This window comes from Vidua macroura, chromosome 1 (assembly GCF_024509145.1).
Source record: "Vidua macroura isolate BioBank_ID:100142 chromosome 1, ASM2450914v1, whole genome shotgun sequence".
Taxonomy (NCBI): domain Eukaryota; kingdom Metazoa; phylum Chordata; class Aves; order Passeriformes; family Viduidae; genus Vidua; species Vidua macroura.
In genome coordinates this window covers 88601301-88618863 of record NC_071571.1, presented here as the reverse complement: position 1 = coordinate 88618863, position 17563 = coordinate 88601301, and the positions used below count along the sequence as shown (strand labels likewise).

At 37.4% G+C, this 17563-nt stretch overlaps 1 protein-coding gene across 1 annotated transcript in view; it reads left to right on the top strand.

Moving 5' to 3' along the window:
- The window catches only part of TMEM245 (transmembrane protein 245), a 76232-nt gene that overhangs the window by 37047 nt on the left and 21622 nt on the right, over positions 1–17563 (top strand). The window contains exons 12-14 of the mRNA XM_053980266.1: positions 1680–1811; positions 8431–8553; positions 12404–12549. Of these exons, the coding sequence (XP_053836241.1) occupies positions 1680–1811; positions 8431–8553; positions 12404–12549 (401 nt within the window). The remainder of the gene's footprint in view (positions 1–1679; positions 1812–8430; positions 8554–12403; positions 12550–17563) is intronic.

The following is a 17563-nucleotide window of genomic DNA, read 5'->3' as shown; positions in this document are numbered from 1 at the left end:
GTATAGCCAGAGCTGTGTCCTACACTTACGTAGTTGTGTGTTTTTGTGTGTGCCATTTTAGAGTTTTCTCACTTTTTATAATTAGTATTTCATAGTTTAGCACTTTCTGCTGATTATTTGGGTTGTTGAGGTCTTGGGAAAAGGCATCTGGTCTTCTGCATGATTTATGTAATTTTTACTAATTTGAAAATGTGAGAAAGTAATTGTCCTCTCATTAAGTTTCTTACAATGCATTTTTACAGCCATATTATAATGGGTTCTGTACACTGAATCCTGAAAAGTTCCTAAGTGTTAAATTGTTGTTATGCTGCCAATGCTGTTTGCAGTTTAAAGGAAAGAGCAATTCATTAGCCATTGTGCAATGGAAATATCAAATCCAGAAGTCATATTCCAGGAATACTGCTGTATATTTAAATGATTTCAATTATATTAACACTTTTCTTTATGTAGTTATTCTTCAAGTACCTCTAAAGTTCAAAGAAGATCTCTGCATTAAAGAAATAACAGTTTTGGTGTAGAACTAGATGAACAGGTGATAGGTCTCCATACAGTTTACAAATACAGGAGGCCTATTTGAGGGAGATTTTTGACTACTCATATGTTTCTACTCTAAATAAATTGCTAGCTCAGAAGAAAGATCTCTTTGTTGGCAGTGGATTGTTATAGAAGGTTGCTAATAGTACATCACAAAGTGTAACAGTGCATCTAGAGAGAATTGGTAATGAGCAGAAAATGTAATGCTCTTAGATAAATCAGTGCAGGGACAGCGCTTGGAATGTTATTTGCCATGTGTGGCAAAAAAAAAGATACTGCCATTTTGAATGCAGGCTGCTAAGGCTAAAAGTGTGCAGAAAATTTTAGCAAGTAGTGGAATGCTTATTGTAAAAATCAGAGTTAAGAACTTGAGAAGTCTCCTTCTATTAAAGACTACGATGTTTTAGTCAGCGGGTTTGCTTAAGCTTGCTTACAGAGAATTTTGACATGCTTCTCTGAAACATTTGTCACAGTCCCAGCCTGTGGCATTCAAGATGGTAATCAGGTATTATTCACTGGGCAATAGGCAAAATCATAATTAGGGAGGATCCACTTAAGGAATTAGCTGTTGTTTTTATGGCCATGTCCTGTTGTCTTGTTGTGTTGCAAGTTACAAAGGTGTGTAGTCAGAATCCAGGTCCTGCATCCAGTTTAGCTTTTAGGTTTTGTGTGATTGAACATGTCCTGTGGAGAGGTAGAAACTGATAGTGAGAAAACTAGTTGCTTGGACTTCTGCTTGCATTTTTCTTTATGGGCTGTGCAGAGAAAACTTGTATGTTGCAAACAGTAAATTATGTAGGCAATAATTGAAATCGTTACCTCTTTTGTGTTCTTTCTTTTCAGGCAAAATAGATACCATTGTATCAGTCAAGCAGTAAAGTTAACTTTTAACTGAGGTGAATCAATACAACATACACATGTGTAATTAAATGGGATAATTAACTACAGTTTTCTGTCAGATTTTAATTTTTCCAGTGTACAGAGTACTTCCAGGTATTTTTTGGGATGCCAGTTAAAGCAGCTCTAAGTATTTAGATGCATGTTGGATCTATTCTTCATTAAGAAAACACCGGTCTAAAACATTAGCTCTTGCCTTTCTCATTTCTCTGAATTTTATTAGAATGTCCATTTTCTTTGTTTTTAAGAATGTAACACATTCTGGAAGACACAAAGGACACAAGTGGCACATAAACCGTCAAAACAGCTGGCTTGGAGATATTCTGGACTGGCAAGATGTTGCATCGTTTGTTCACGATAACATCGAAACATTTCTCTCGGTACGTATTCTTTGCACTTATTATGAAGTTGGTCTAATTTTCAACTGATAGCAGTTTCTCCTTGGAGTACTACTAAGGTTATGGATTCAAGTAAATGGAAAATTATGGAAACACTGTTGGTGTTATTTACAATTACCGAAGCAATTGTTGCAAGCCTATTTAAGAGATAACTGTAAAACAAACAGAAATGTTTACAATAAAGCTCTTGTGCTTTCAGCATCTTCATGGATCTCAGCTTCCCAGATGTCTTCCAGAGACATATTGTTACCTGTGCCACCTGCAAGCTGATTTTCAGTGCATTATTTTATGTAGTCTTTTCTCTTTAAAGAAGAAAACAATTGGTTTAGGTTATAACTGAAGAAGCTGTTGACTAAGAGGTTGTGAAAACAAAACTAAACAATTAAAGTGGGGGGGCTGATTTTTTTTTTTTTTGCCTCAAATTACTATTATTTGTTGGGTTGAAAGCAGCTTATTTTTCTCTTCTTTTATGAAAGTTCTGTGGAGAATGAAATTAGTATTTTACACAGTGTGAATTCCTGAATAAAAACATTTCACCTTATGCGGAGAAAAAGAGGAAGCATTGAAAGCAATCCAAATTGAAGTGTTTCACTAAAAAAATCATGTTAAATCCTAAATGCTTAACACATAGAGTCAATCCCCAATATAGTTCATCTTTGACTTGATCTGTTGTCATTACATTATCTTCAATTTTGGAAGATTATTATTTATACCTGACTGGCACTATAGCACATCTGTGGATGAAGTTTAAGCTAATATTTTCCAAGCAGTTCTTGGCTTCGACTGGTAGGCATTTGTGCTTTTTCTGTCCTCTCCCAACTGCTGCTTAAATTGTTACAGCTTCTACCATAGAAAAAGATGTGAGACAAGAAAGAGTTGCAAGAAACTTTATTGCAGTAAACCTTTTTTCAGTTAATTATGAAATTTGCATGATACTTTCTCAAAGTTAGCCATGCATGCTTGAGGCAAAGGGTTTAAAAATGCACAGCACATCGTGATTTAAAATCAGTGTGGAGTTTCCTTGTAGGCAAGAGGCACAGAAGGAGGAGAAACTACTTGATAAGAGTTTGTCATTTGCAGCATTGCTGCACAGTGCTCAGAAACCATGATGTAAAGTGTGCTTCAGTAATCTAAGCAGGCTAGAGAGAGGAGGCGAAGAAAACTGTAAAGAGAATAAATATTTAAGAATGAAAAATATTAATATTAACATTTTCTTCTAGCTAACATGCTTGCTTTACTTCTAAAAACTGGTTTAAAAGTTCAAGAAAAACATGTCAGCAATTGCCTTGCTTTCCTGTTTATTTCCAGGAACTCATTACTCATCAGCTGTGGGGAAACACCTGTCTTTTTTCTCCATATACTCATGTCCTTAATAGCAGACTGTAAACCAGTCAGCTTAGTATAAAGCTCTAAATCCTGATTTCACATTCTTACTGGGCAGCATTTTCTTTCCTGGCTTGCTTATCTACATTGCATTGCATAAATATTACTCATGCTAATGTTTTTAATTAAAATTGATGAAAATACAGTCTCTGTTCTTGTTTAGGTCATTAAAACTTGGAGATTATTAAAATAAGAGTAGCTTTTGCTTAAGTCTGGTATGTTTAATCAAGTTTCCTACCTAGCCTAAGATACAAAGCAGACTTACTGTATTCAGGATTTGTGTTATTACTAGAGCATGAAAACTTTTCTCCTGGTATTTTGAAGTGGAACAATGTGTTATTAGAATGGCATACTGAATTGGGAAGGGCTAATATTTGAAATTTTGTGAGTGTTTTTGGGAGTGTATGTTCTGGGGATTTAATTTTTCTGTTGCTTAGGTTCTTTAGTTTGGGCTTTTTGTTTGTTTGATTTTTTCATATTTTATGGAACTTTGAGTGGGATTTAGGTGAGATTATATGGGGCTTTGAGCAACCTGATCTAAGCAAAGGTGACCCTGCCCCTGGCAGGGGGATTGGGACCAGATGATCTTTAAGGTCTCTCCCAACTCAAACTGTTCTTTTTATTTTTTTGGTTGAGTGTGTTGTTTGTGGGGAGAGTGAAGTTGAACACTTGAAATCAATGCTGGCTTGTATTTCTTAAGAATATAGCAAGACACAGTACAGTCCCAAAGCTGTGTTGACAGTTTCTTTTAACATACAGATAATTTAAAGAAAACGAGATAGCTGTAAAGAACTGTGTAAAGAAGTGGATACACAGCTCTAATGAGATTTCCTCCACTTTTGGAAAAGCATAAATGTGTATGGTTACACTACTTGCATGTAACAAATTTTATGCATAGATTGAGTTTACCAAAAAATAACTGTCTTGCTAGCCCCTTAGCTTTCTGAATAGAATAGAATAGAATATTCTATTTTAGAATAGAACAGATGACAGTTTTCTTTGAAAATACAGCTATTTGACAATGTCATATTACAGCCACAAGCAGATAAGCTCTTCTCCATTGATGGAAGTCAAAGGAAGTGTTCTTCCTCCTTAATAGAAGGAGTGTTTACTGTAAGAAAAATGTTAAGAGAAGGCAGATGCTAGTGTTTCACTTCAGGCTTTTCCCGTGATAGAAGAAAGTCTCATTTTAGAGTTGAAAGCATGTAATTAAATTACTGATGTAGGTGTGCTGGGGAATTGCGCGTGTTCATTTAATTTGTAACAACAGGCATCTATTCAACTTTGCAACTTTGAGTATCAGGTAAAGCTTGGAAGACTTCTGTGCCCCCCTCAAAATGTGCTGTTCATTATAGCAGTTATGCTTAGCTGTATTTTGATGGAGACAGACCTTAATTATTTTAAAGTAATTTGCTATATAAACATGTAAATTGCCTGAAGATTTAATATGATGATAAGCTTTTCGAAGTCATCACTTTGCATTTTTTTTCCTAAAAGCTTTGGTGTTAGCAGCATTGCTGCCTTTTTCTAGTGTTAGAAGCAGTAATGCTAAAAACTAGCATAATATAATCAGTGGTGTGTTTCTGAAGTGGGATTTATTTCATCTCCTACTTGGCAGAGAGAGCAAGAGTGGAGCCTTACTTTATGCCTTGCATTTTGTGTATGCTTGTAGCATTGAGAAAGTGAATTGCTGCTGGCTAAATCCGTGAATGATGACTCAGAGCTCCCTTGATGTAACATGAGACATTGCTAATGTCTTCTTAATTTGATCTTGTGGCTCCTTGCACGAAAATACTCATCATTTCACCACCAGGTGGTATCTCATTCAGAGATCTCCCAGACAGGAAGATGGAAGACCTTCCACACAGTTATACACAGCAAGCTTCAGCTTTGTTAGGTTTCCCTTTCCATGCTTTTAGCATGACTGATCTGTGCACTTTAAATCAAGTCAGCTTCTCAAATACTTCAGTGAGTTACTGCACATCCTAATATTTTTCTCTGGCTCCAGTAATTTCTTCAAGTAATCTCATAAGTTTATAGTTAATTCAGTCCATTTTTCAGTAATATATCAACTAGCATGTTGGGTTGTTTTTTTTTTGCATCTTTATATCTAGTTTTATTCCCCTTATACAGAATTAGTTAGGTATGTAGTTTTATCTGGCTTCCAGAAGTTTGCTGACTTGAAGTTCTCAGCAATTACTGTTTTGGTGAAGTGCCTTTTAACCCTTATTTTCAGGTGTTGACCAGTTTAAAAGTGGCCAAGAGGACACCTTAGATGCCTGAGAACATTGTGTGCAATTTTTCTTTCTTGCCTGTTACATATTGGAAAGGCACGGTAACTGATTCTGAAGGTGGTACAGTGTGATGTGTCAGAGTCCTGTATTCTGTACAGCTTTGTAGCTCTTCTAAACACTGATCCCTTAGGACTGCTTACAGAGCAGTGGTTTGGGGGAAGAGGTGTGGTTTTCTGTTTTTTTATAGGAAAAAAGTAACTAAAAGTAATGTAACATTGTTGCATAAATAGTCACACTGTAGTGTTCTGGAGAACTTTGCTGGCAAGGTGTTAATTATTTGTGTGTAGTAGCTGACCTCATCAACTCAGCTGCAGTAGGCTCTGGGTATCAAACAGCATTATGAGCTCCTAGGTACAGCTGCCTGTAATTTGATTTTGTGAGTGGTAGGGAAGTATTTGAGCACATTCTGACACTGTATTCAGTAATGATTAGTATCTGCTGTGTCTGTCTTCTCACCTTAGCTATGAAGAGCTTGTAGCTTGAAATTTTAATGATACGTGTGCATAACAAGGAATTACTTGGTAGTTGGAGACAAGTCCTAAAAGATGCAGTTGCTTTCATAAGACATACTAAAGCTCTAGAAAGGCACTATCTACACTTATTCTAAAGCAGATGTTGGTGATAACTGGTTCAACAGTTCAAATCAATGACCCCACCAAACAAGGATGTTCACGTAGGAGAACCATTCCTGATGTTAATGGAACAACCTGATACCTACATTCAAACTGCCTATGGTTGTATAGTTCTGGTTATAGTCTTAAGCTTCTGTGGAAAGTATTCAATAAATCCTGCCTATACTGGAGAAACATCCTATTTTGAAAACTTTCACAGTCCTACTAGTTCTGTGCTCTCCTCTGGCAGTTGAACAAGCTCCACTCCTTGTAAACTCTCACTGGTATCAGCTCAGCTTACGTATTGCAAGTGAGAGTTTTAACAATTGCTGTGATTACTAGTTAGAAGGCTGCTAAATCAGAATGGTTTTACTCTTTAGAGCAAAACTTTACTAGACCAGTTTCCATTAACAACATGGTTCATGCCTGTGGTTTGCTTCGCAGTCTCCTAATCATTATCATTATGTATTCAAAGTGGCCAGTCCTTAACAGTCGTGTCCTACATGAGCTGTGTGGCTAAAAAACCATGATGTTGCTGTGTAGTTGGCACAAACAGAGTGTGTTCTTAATGGTCTGAGTCACAGGAGTGACTGAGCTGGCTGAAGAGCTTTTAGGTGTGCAAAGCTGGAACTTAATGTGCATTGTCTTCCCTCAGATTAAGGAGCTTCTCCTTTCATAAGGTGTTTTAATTCCGGACAGCTCCCAACCCTTGACCTCTGCCCTGGTCTGTGTGCTGTGATACTTGGGAAAAGTATTACTTTTCCAGGTCATGACAGGTGCCTTGTCCTGTTATAGCCTGTTGTGTTTTTTCCCCCCTTTCTTAGTTCCTACCTCATTTTCTTGAAGGAAAAGCAATTTTCTAGCTCATAAAGTTGTGCATCTTCAATGCCTTCGTACTCAAAACACTGCTCATGTTTCAGGGGCTTTCGTTTTCAATCTGTGTCCCTATTTGCAAGGCCTTTGCTGCTGTTCTGTGATTAAACTCCACATTATAACGGAAGACCTGTGGCACAGAAACTTCTGTTCACACACCAAGTTCTAGTAACAAGCTTAAATATCTGGGAGGGGAACCTTGCATACAACTTAAGGCCTGCTATTAGCAATCATAGCACTATCCTTCCTGAATACCAGCTGGAAGGCCTCTGCTTTAGCTCCAAACCATTCCCTCAGCATTCACTGTCCTCTGTGTCTACAGTCCTGGGAATATAATGTGTACACGGTAATGTTACCTAGGGACTGCATGAATTTGTACCACTGCTGCACCCCCAGAATGAATTCGTAGTCCATAGAAGAAGCAAAGGAACAGGTACCAGTGGAAGAACATTTTTCAGGAGTGTCCTCTTTGCTTCTAACTTCACTTGAATTCTCAAGAGACACTAATAAAACCTGTACAAAAGATGAGCTTCAACATTCATAATTCCCATTAAATAGTAGGAAGCATGAACTAGGTAGGTCTCTCTGTGTTGTAATTCCCTGTCATTTCCCCCAGCACTTACTCCCTCTCAAGTTCATGCTTAATAAATTATGTTTAATATGATTCACTCACTTCTAAAGGAGAGGTGATCACATGGCTTACACTCCTTTGTCTGCTCTACTGAGGAAGGGTTTTTTGTTTTAGGGTGTGTTGATTGATTGGTTTTGTTTTAATTTGGTCTCGTTGCTATTTATTAAACCAAGACTAATAGTTTTCAATAATTACTTGACTAACTGATGGAGCCTTACTCAAAATCACAACTTTTGCATTTCTCTGCAAATATTACTAAAACCATGTATTTCATTACCATGAAACACTTTAACAACAAATTTATTGAAGTAGTAATTTTATTATTTGATTGGGAGTGTCAGATTTATTTCTACCTTGTGATGTTACTCCTTGTTCTTTGTGTCTTAACATTTCTGCTTTTAAAAAGGTGAATATTTTCTCCCAAGACAAGATCTGCTTGGCAGGAATGTTAATCACAGTAAACAAGTATCACCACATCTAGGTTTTTTTGCAGTTTTGCATAATGAAATAATTTTGAATACTGAGAGAAGAATTCCAAAACCTTATAATCAGCTACATAGATAATATACATATATATAATATATACATATAATATAGTAGCTACACATACCTTATAATGAGCTAGCTTTGGTAAAGTGGACGTTTTCACTTGATAGAACCTGCTGTAATATAGGAGTGAGGGAAGTTGATTTTTTTTTTTTTAAAGTCATCTTTGTTTAGCTTGATGGAGATGAATCACTCAACAAGTAATTCTCAGGCCATGCTAGTAGTATCCAATGTCTAAATCTGTCTTTTCCCTCCTTTTTCAGATCCTGGAGTCTCTGTGGATAGTGATGAGTCGCAATGTGAGCCTTTTGTTTACTACAGTTACAGCTTTAGTGACAATCCTCTTCCACAGTGGGACAGCCCTTCTCAATTTTGTGCTTTCAGTGGTAAGTAGTGTGTCATTGATTTACGTGGTCCATTTTACTGAATTAACCTAATTGCACATATTGTAACAGTGACAACTCAAACCTAAAGCATTGAAAACATCTTCTAAACTTATGTAACACCAAAATTCTGTAAGATTTTGTAAATTTGCTATCTGTTTTGGGGGCATTCTAGATGGAGGGCAAGATTAGGAGGTAGTAAGTCTTCCTGTCATTCTGTTAGTGGAAAATTCTTGTTTAAGGCCTTGAAGGTACTAAGCTCTAGCTTGTAATATCCTACATAACTACTGAAATCTTACAGCATGTCTGCATAAGCATATCCCTATACAAGCCATTGCTTTCAGGAGATGGAAACATTTTTGCAGGGAAATCGCCAATTTTGTTCTCTAGTCATCTTCTGTAAAAAAAGATTACATGAAAGCATTTTATTTCTTCTTTAGTCCACAACTTCACCCAAGATGGCACATTTAAAACTGTGTCTAAAAAGTTAGCATACAAAATTTGCAAGCTTGGGAACTAATTGCCAGTGATTTCAAGGTACTCAGGCTCAGATACAAAATTTATCTTTAGATGCCTAATGACTTTTATCAGGTTCATTGCATGCTGTTTCTGTGATGCATGATCCTGACTTTTGTCTGCCAGCAGAATCCTGCCTCTTGCTGGGGCACTTGTACAGTCAGCTGGTTTAGCAGAGGTAGTTGGGATCTTGCAGTGTTGGAATTCTTTTAAAGATTAGATGCTTGAACTGTGCTCTTTTCTTTTTCATTTTTCCTAGTTACTACAGAAAAGTTTTTACTAGTTTGGGGTGACACAAGCTAACTTAAATTTTCCAACAAGATAATGCTCAAAGTGGCTAGCTTTTCTACTGATTACATTTCAGTCCAGTTTGAGTCATCCTGAATAGAAACTAAAATACTGAATTTTATTTTAGCTTTAAAAATTTCTTCTTTAAAGCATGGAAATAATGGACACTTTGTTGAAAAGCTCCATTTTGAAAAATACATCTTCCATCAAAAAATAAAGTAGGAATGTAAATCTCTGTAGCACATCCATCCATGATCCAGTAAGACTGTGTTCAGATCTTAAACAAACTTTTGAAAACTGGTATTTAATTACAGAAGTGTCACTTTCATTTCATTTCTGAATACAAGTTCCTGTCTGCACACATGTGCACATGGATGTATGTATATGCCTTTGTGTGAAAGTATAGTTATGCACATATGTATACTCATGTGCACTCACTCACTCTGCTCATATTCTGTTACAAAGATTGGAAGAGAAAAAGCTCCATTTGGCTGATGGGCATCTACAGTCCTGCAAGGCATGCACAGTTTTTGAATGCTGTTAAACACACAACTAAACAAACAACCAGAAAACCCAAAACAAGGAAAAAACGTCCCACAAACAAAAACCCTGAAGCTTTTCAGCAGAAAATTGAGTATGAAAAGCAGATGCAAAAATATTTACTGAATCAATGGACCTGATGCACAAGCAATTAGGTTGTGTGTTTCTTGATGCCTGTGGAAATGCTGAATTATCATTTTGGTAGAGAGTGTTTACCCAGAGTTTTCTCATTGAATTCAGTCTATCCCTCCTCAACTTTGAGTATTTAATGTTTTCAGCTACAGGACAAATTCTACAGCATGAAGTAGTAATCCATCAATTGTTTAACTATGGAAAGGTCATACTGTTTTGTCTTTGGTAAATTCTTTCTCATAGTCATTGGCAGGATCTTGAGTTGTTGCTTAGGAAACAATTTAGGTATCTCAGATATCCTGTAAAAGAGGTCTTTTAGCCTCTAGTTGCTCTAAGACAGTACATATCTTTTGCTGCTGAATGTAGTATTGAGGTTATTCCACTTGTTGGAAGAGTCAGCAAGCCATTTGATAATATATTACTATATTCTGTGACTACAGGTTCTTTTTGCATTTCTACATCTATTGTGCTAAAGGAAATACATTAATTTCCTAAAAGGCAGATACTCCAAAATTCCAGAGTTAATTTTGTGTGATGCTGTGGTCACATCCATCTTCTTTTAGCAGAAATTGAGTAGGGTTTGTAAGTTTTCCTGTCTTGTAGTTCAGCTTAATGCTGTTTTATTCCACTGCTGTTCATTCCTAGCCATTGCTTTGGCTTTCACCCTTCAGGTGGGTATGTCTATCTTGTCTCTCCTTAAGAAAGCAAGTTTCTTCTGTAAACACTGGGGAAGAACAGTGGATAAGCAGATATTATACTTATTGTACTTAGAGCAAGATGCTGCTCTCTGTGTTGAAAACTGCATGTGCAGAAAGATCTGCTCAGTGGAAGGAAGACACAACATCATCTGAGTGCCTGCTTCAGTATAGAATTTTCTACTGAAAGCAGGAAATACAGTAGCTTAGAAATGGCAGAGTCCATGAAGGAAAAAATATAGCCATAATCTTAGAATTACAGAGGATGTTAAAATGTGGTTTAAGATTCTCTTACTTAAAGTGGTAGCAAAACCTAGCTGATACTGCTACTGGCACTAGACTATCTCTCATTAAAGCAAGGCTTAATTATTGTTATTATTTTTTTAAGCTCAAAATTAATGTTAACAGCACGCTATTAAAATCTGCTGATATAATGACTTGTTTTATTAGCTAGATTGGCTTATCTCCCAAGGCAGAAGCTAAACACCTGGGGAGATGGAATATAGCCTAAACCAATATATGGCAATTTGGACACGGTCATTAGAGGTTAATATTTGAATGTGACTTTCAAGTTTTAAGTCTGGGAGGACAGAGTAAGAGGAAAATGGTAGTAGGATTTTACCAAGTATAAAGAAATTAGGAACAGAGACAGATGTCATTTTGAGAGTGCTAATGAAATATTGCAATGCTGTTTGCATTTTGTTTTCTGAGCATCTTCAGAGGGAGTGAAGGAAAAGAGCATGAGGTGTCTGTAAACTGGATGAAATGTTTGAAAGTAAGAGACTTATAGAGATCAGGCTGTTTGGCTCATAAAAAAAAGATTAAGATGTGGTTTATTCTAGAATACAAGTAGGTTGGAAACAAGGAAAGTGAAAGAATTCTTTCTAGTCTTGGGAAGAAAGAAAAAATATCTGAGTTGTGTACATGAAGCAAATATAAGCCATAGTTTGTTTGGAGCATACAGAATGGATTTTTCTTGTTTGAGGTATTCTGTTTCAAGATGGATGCAGTTCTGTGATTCATTCTTACCCGAGAAGTTGCTGAGCCCACTAACAGGAAGATAAGAGAAACATAGTTGACTGCAACATAGAGGAAGTTAATCCAATCTGATTATAATTTTTTTGTCTTTTAACTGAAACAGTGAAACTTCTATCACTTCTGCTGAGACTCATCATCAAACTCACAGGAGGAATATTCATTTAGGATTGCCAGATTAACATAAAATTTATGGTTGTGAATTTTTGTGTATTTCATATCTGATACCCAGCTGCATAATGACTCTTGAGATAGCCCAAATTTATTTGGCAGTTTTGTTTGCTTGTTTTGAGAATAGATGCAACTATTCAGCAATTTTTTGATCTGTTAAACATGCTGAAAAAGAACCAAAGAGCCCCACAACTATAATGTTTATCAGCATTCTAGTTGTTTGGTCTAGATGTGACTTTGGAAAGAAGCTGAACAGAGGCAGAAGTTTTATAATGTCTAGCTGTAAATGTCCCCTGCTCCTTTTTGGGAAGCAGGGGAGAAAAATAATTCTTTCAGCTCTGTTTTTCTAAATCCAGGCTTGTGGAATAGCATCTTGTTCCTTTTCAGTAAAAGTCAATATCTGAAGCATAGCTGTGTACTCTAATTCTGGAAAGTATGTATTACTTTGTAATTTAAAAGTTCAATTTGTTTTGCAGGTGATTTTTCTGACCACACTGTTCTACCTGTTAAGCTCCAGTGATGAATATTACAAGCCAGTAAAATGGGTGATAAGCCTGACACCTTTGTCTCAGCCAGGTCCCTCCTCAAATATAGTTGGCCAATCTGTGGAGGAAGCAATAAGGTATATTTCTGATTTCTTGCCGTCTGTTTAAATTTCTTCTTTAAATTTGATGTTCAACTGCAAATAATTAACAATTGCAACAGTTTGTGTTTCAAAGATGAATTGCAAAAGTGATTTAAGAACCTAGCATTGATGATTTTTTTTCCCCTTTGATTTTTAATTTGATTGGACTTGGCTAAAATTTTTCAGAGGTCTGTGCTGTCATGAATAGTAATGCTTTGTAAAACTGCTACACCCATGACATCCCTAACTCATCAGGAAGCAGTGTTTGCAGTTGCATTGGCAGTAACAGCTGGTGCAGCTCAGTAGGAGCAGATGCATACAGCAAAAGTTGAAATAGAGGACCTGACATCAGTGCTGTACATATTTCAGAATTATTTAGTTTGAAGTATTTTGTCTACTATTATAGAATAAGTACTCATTTGTACCTGGAATGTATTAGATACACTTCTGGAGAATATTTTCCAGTTCAGTTTCACCTGAAAGAAATCTAGTTCATGATCTCCATAAACCAAATTACATCAAAGGGAACACCAGGGGAGCACTCTCCTTATCACACTTGGAACACTACAGTGCTGCACCTACAAACTGCATCCACAGTGTTTCATGCTTAGTCACCATTTTTGTGTGTTGGCTATAAACTATTTCAGTAATTAAAGGAAGATTTTTAAAATGTTTTTCAATATGGTTCACAAAGATTTCACAATAAAGCTATTTTTGGGGTGGTGCAATAAAATTCATTGCAGATGAAATAAATCATCATCTTTCACCTGTTAGCAGCTTGAAACACTAACATGCTGGTAATGTAATAAACCGGATTTTAAATAAGGTGTTTAAGTCATAGTGTACTTTTTCAAAAAAGTTGATGATCTGGGCAAAGTGAACAGACTTCATGCTGAATTCTGTACAGCCATTGCCTCTTACACCACTGCTTTCTGTGTCATCTTGTGCATACATACACTACATGAGGAGGCTTTAAACTGGAGAGGTATTAAAGTCGTTTTCCAAGCTCATTGCTAAATGTTTGCCATTTTAACAATGGCAAGTTCATATTGTGTTGTGTAGGATCTTGAACAAGAATGCTAACTGCTGTAGTCATTTGAAATGAAGGGGCAATTCAGGTAAAAAGCAATAGATTTGGAATTCTGCCAAAAAGTTAATAGCCTTTCTCTTGAGCGACTGCTATTGAGTTTTCATTGATCACATGGTTAGTATCTCAGTTCTATCTTTTCTGAATAGTGTGAGTGGATTTAGAAACTGATACTAGTCCCACAAATTGTTTTCTTTAGCCCAGGGTAGAGGGGAACAGTGTGGAAAATGTTTTATCTGGGCATGGATACTATGTGAGGAGGATTGTATTGAATGCCTTTATAAGTTTACAGGTATGTGACACAGATGACCCAAAGTATTTCTCAGAATTGGAGTGGAGGAAAGAAAGAAAATCATTTTAGAGAAGCCACAGGAAAATGAGTAGGAAAGAGCCAGCATGCATCAGTAACTGCAAATATGGTGAGAAAAAGCCAGTGTCTGGAGAATCTGGACAATGTAGAATGGGAAGCAGCTTGTCATACACAAAGGACCTTGGTCTGTGTATTCACTAAGGTAGCCTGAATCAGTCACTCATATTTGATTGGAGTAGCCTGTACTTGGTGCCTTATTTGAATTCTTAGGATTGATCTGAGATTTTCAGAAGTTTCTCACTTCTCAGTTGTACCTAGGGATTTATCCTAATGATTCTCAGTTAGCTTGCATTCCACTCAAAACTTACTGTGATCTTCAGTATGTAAATATGGCAAGTGTAGTAACAATTTCTCATGAATTTATGTGTGCCTAGTCTGTTGCCATATGAAAAACAATTGCTACTTCAAACCCTTTCTTTTGTCCCAAAGTAGCAACTATTCTTTCTTTTTGGAGATGAGTTGCAGCAGAGGTAGGAACCTAAAAATGGCTTCTTCACCTCATCCACAAATGGCATGCAAAATGGATATTAGTGCTTGGTGATAGGATGGAAGAGGCTCCAGTTGTGTTACGAATTATCAAATAATGAAACATCTGTAGCTGCTTTCACCATTAGACTATGACAGCACTACACAACATGAATTCACTCTCAAAATATCCATGCTTTCAAGTTGACCAAAAAGATTTGGTTCATAAATCTCAAAAGTCACCAGTGGTGTTCCAGCTCCCACCACTCTTCACCAGGACATATCAAATGCACAAAGCGAGGACAGCATCTAGTCCTGTCAAGAAGGCAGAGATCCTTCTGGTGAGAGATAGACCTAATCTCTCTGTTGCTCATAAACCAAATGACGTAAGAATTATCATCCTCCATGTTGCCAGTCACTTCTGTGGTCTTTTACTTAAAATGTGTTTGTGAAAAGCACTAGGAAACCTGGATGTAATTGAGGAAGTCTGTTCCCTTGTGTGCTTTGCTGCTTATTTCAGAGAAAAAGAGTAAGGGAGACAGAAGAGGAGGGCAATTGGCAACTCGTTTCTGTAGCTCAATAAATCCCTTAATTTAAATATGTTTCCCAGCAAGCTCTTAAACAAAGACCTTTTCCCATTTCAGTTTGTCTCATCAAAACTGTGTTGTGTTTTTTATTTTATGGACTATAAATAGCTATAAATTTTATAAATACTTTTGTAACTCCTTTGATGGGGAGTTTGCAAATACAATGACAGTTCTCTGTTCACACAAATAGATTTATGAGCTGTATAGGGGTAAGAGCAGCTTTCCAGGCTGCTTTGAGCCAAGTGTTGAATCTCACTGTTTCTGTCAAAATACCACAGATTATGAATCTGAACTTGAGTAGTGGGAAAAAATAGATGCAGCTGTGGTGACACTATAGGAGTTTTGGAGAAGCTGAGTGTAATCCAAGAGCTGCCTGCTGCAAACCATGGGATGAATTGCCATTCTGGCCTTTGATAGGAAATCTATTCATCCAGGATGCCAGAGAAGCAAAATGCCAGAAGTATGTATCAGGTGGTGGGATCAAGCAGGGATTTGACAAGAGCATCATGCTATGCCTGCTCCAAGAGCTTGTTTCACAAACCTAGTGGTACAAAGGCAGAGCCGTGAAAGAGAGGAGATCGCTTGGAGGCACCAGCCAGCATAGCTTCACCAAGGACAAGTTGTGCTGGGGAAAGCATAAGTCTTGCTTTGAGGAGGTGACTGTCCTCAAAGGAGGATCAGGGGCCTCCCACAGTAAGCATCTGGGTGAGCATGGGCAGTAGAAGGGGCTGGCTGTAGGAGCTCTGCTGTGTGCTCAAGCGGGCCAAATTCCAGCTCTGGAGATGCTGCTGGTGGTAGTGTGACTCAGGGCAGTGATGGGTGATGCTGGTGATGGTCTGGAGTGAGGGCTTGGGTGATGGTCGGAGATCACCTTCTGCGTGGTTATGGGTGTCCCTTCCCATCTGTAGAAGGCAGGACAGCTGATGGGAATGTCCCTTGCCACGTGGGGAAGGCAGCAGTTTGATGGAAGGAAGACCCTCCTCTCTCCAGTCCTTCAGGCCTCAGTGCTGAAGAGATGGCACCTTTTCATGGGGGGCAGTGGGAAGGAAGGGGCCATGCAACCCTTGATGGTCAACAAAAAACTCTTTTCTAGGTCTCCCTTGGGACTGGAAGGCAAATGGCAATCTAAGGAATGATCTGCTACTAGTTTTGTCTTTTCCTGTGTTGTGAATGTGACTGTAAGCTGGGCATTTGCCTTTACTCCAGATACTTGCCTTTACTGAGTTTTCTCAGTTCTCACAGGCAGTGCTGCCTGCCTCCAAGCAGCCCTCCAGATGGGAACTGGCAGTGTTCGGACTATGGAACAAACACAGATTTGCAAATCGGTCACAAACCAGTTTTCCCAATTTTGAGTAACTTTCATCATGAAAATGCTCCTCTGATTTTAGACTAAACACTTGTGCATGCTTTGTTGTCATATATTGCATTTGTGTCTCCTCATTGTTTGCATCTGTGGAAGGCAGCATTTAATCTACAGGGAAGAGGACAGGTCAGTAGTTGTGTGATGACTTCCAAAAACACAGTAAAAAATCTGGGAGTAAGATTACTACCAATGGCATGTGTGACCACAGGGATTTCTGACTGATGTATGAAGGTTCTCTTTAAATTCCACCAACTAATTCAAAATTCCATGCTGGAGCTTCATGTGCCATTGCCTGTAAATGAGGTGGGAAATAAAAATTTAGGAAAGTTATTATCATCCCAAATACTGCTAGTGCCTCAGCAGTAAAAGAGCTTCTGTTCTCTAGTAGTTTTAGTCCTTCAAGCCCAGGTGGTGTATCTGTTTTCCTTTTTCTTTGGTTTGCAATCTCAGGTCTTTCTCAGTCTGATTCTAACTTTCTTGGTGTGGCCACATTTCATCACTCTTTTTTAATTCTTAATATATTCTTCATCTGTCCTTTGCATTTCATCCCTCCACAGTTCTTTCTTTTTTTTTCTTCTTTTTTTTTTTCTTTTTTTTAAATTTCCTTTTTTTCCTTTTTGTTGTTGTTTTTTTTTTTTTTTCCCTGTTTCCCTTATTGCATAAGTGGGTATCAGGACAAAAATGTGATGAATTACAAAGGTAATATTTCATCATGTGTGAGAGTTTGCCTTGACTGACAATGCTGGTTAGTTCCCTGTGAATATAGTAAATACATTATTTTCTTACACTGAAACCACTTAAAGTCAGCCATAGGAACAAAGAAAGGGAAACAGAGAGGGGCCTGACAGCTGTGGCAGAAGGATTATGCCAGAGTAGGTTGAGTTGCAGGAAATCTTTTGACACCACTCTGTCAGGTTTAGGAAGATGACTTGCTTTAGAAAGTCATGAGAACCACTTGGATGAGTTTACTGTATTTAGGTAATTTTAATTCTCAGTAGTTAGTGAATTTTTTCATTGTAACTATAATAAATAATGTAGTATTTTGACGGTTCAGGGGAACCTCACATAACAGTATGAGATTTGCTTTGTTCAGAAGGGTTCTGTAAAATAAAGTTGGTTCATGAGTCACCTACTTTACT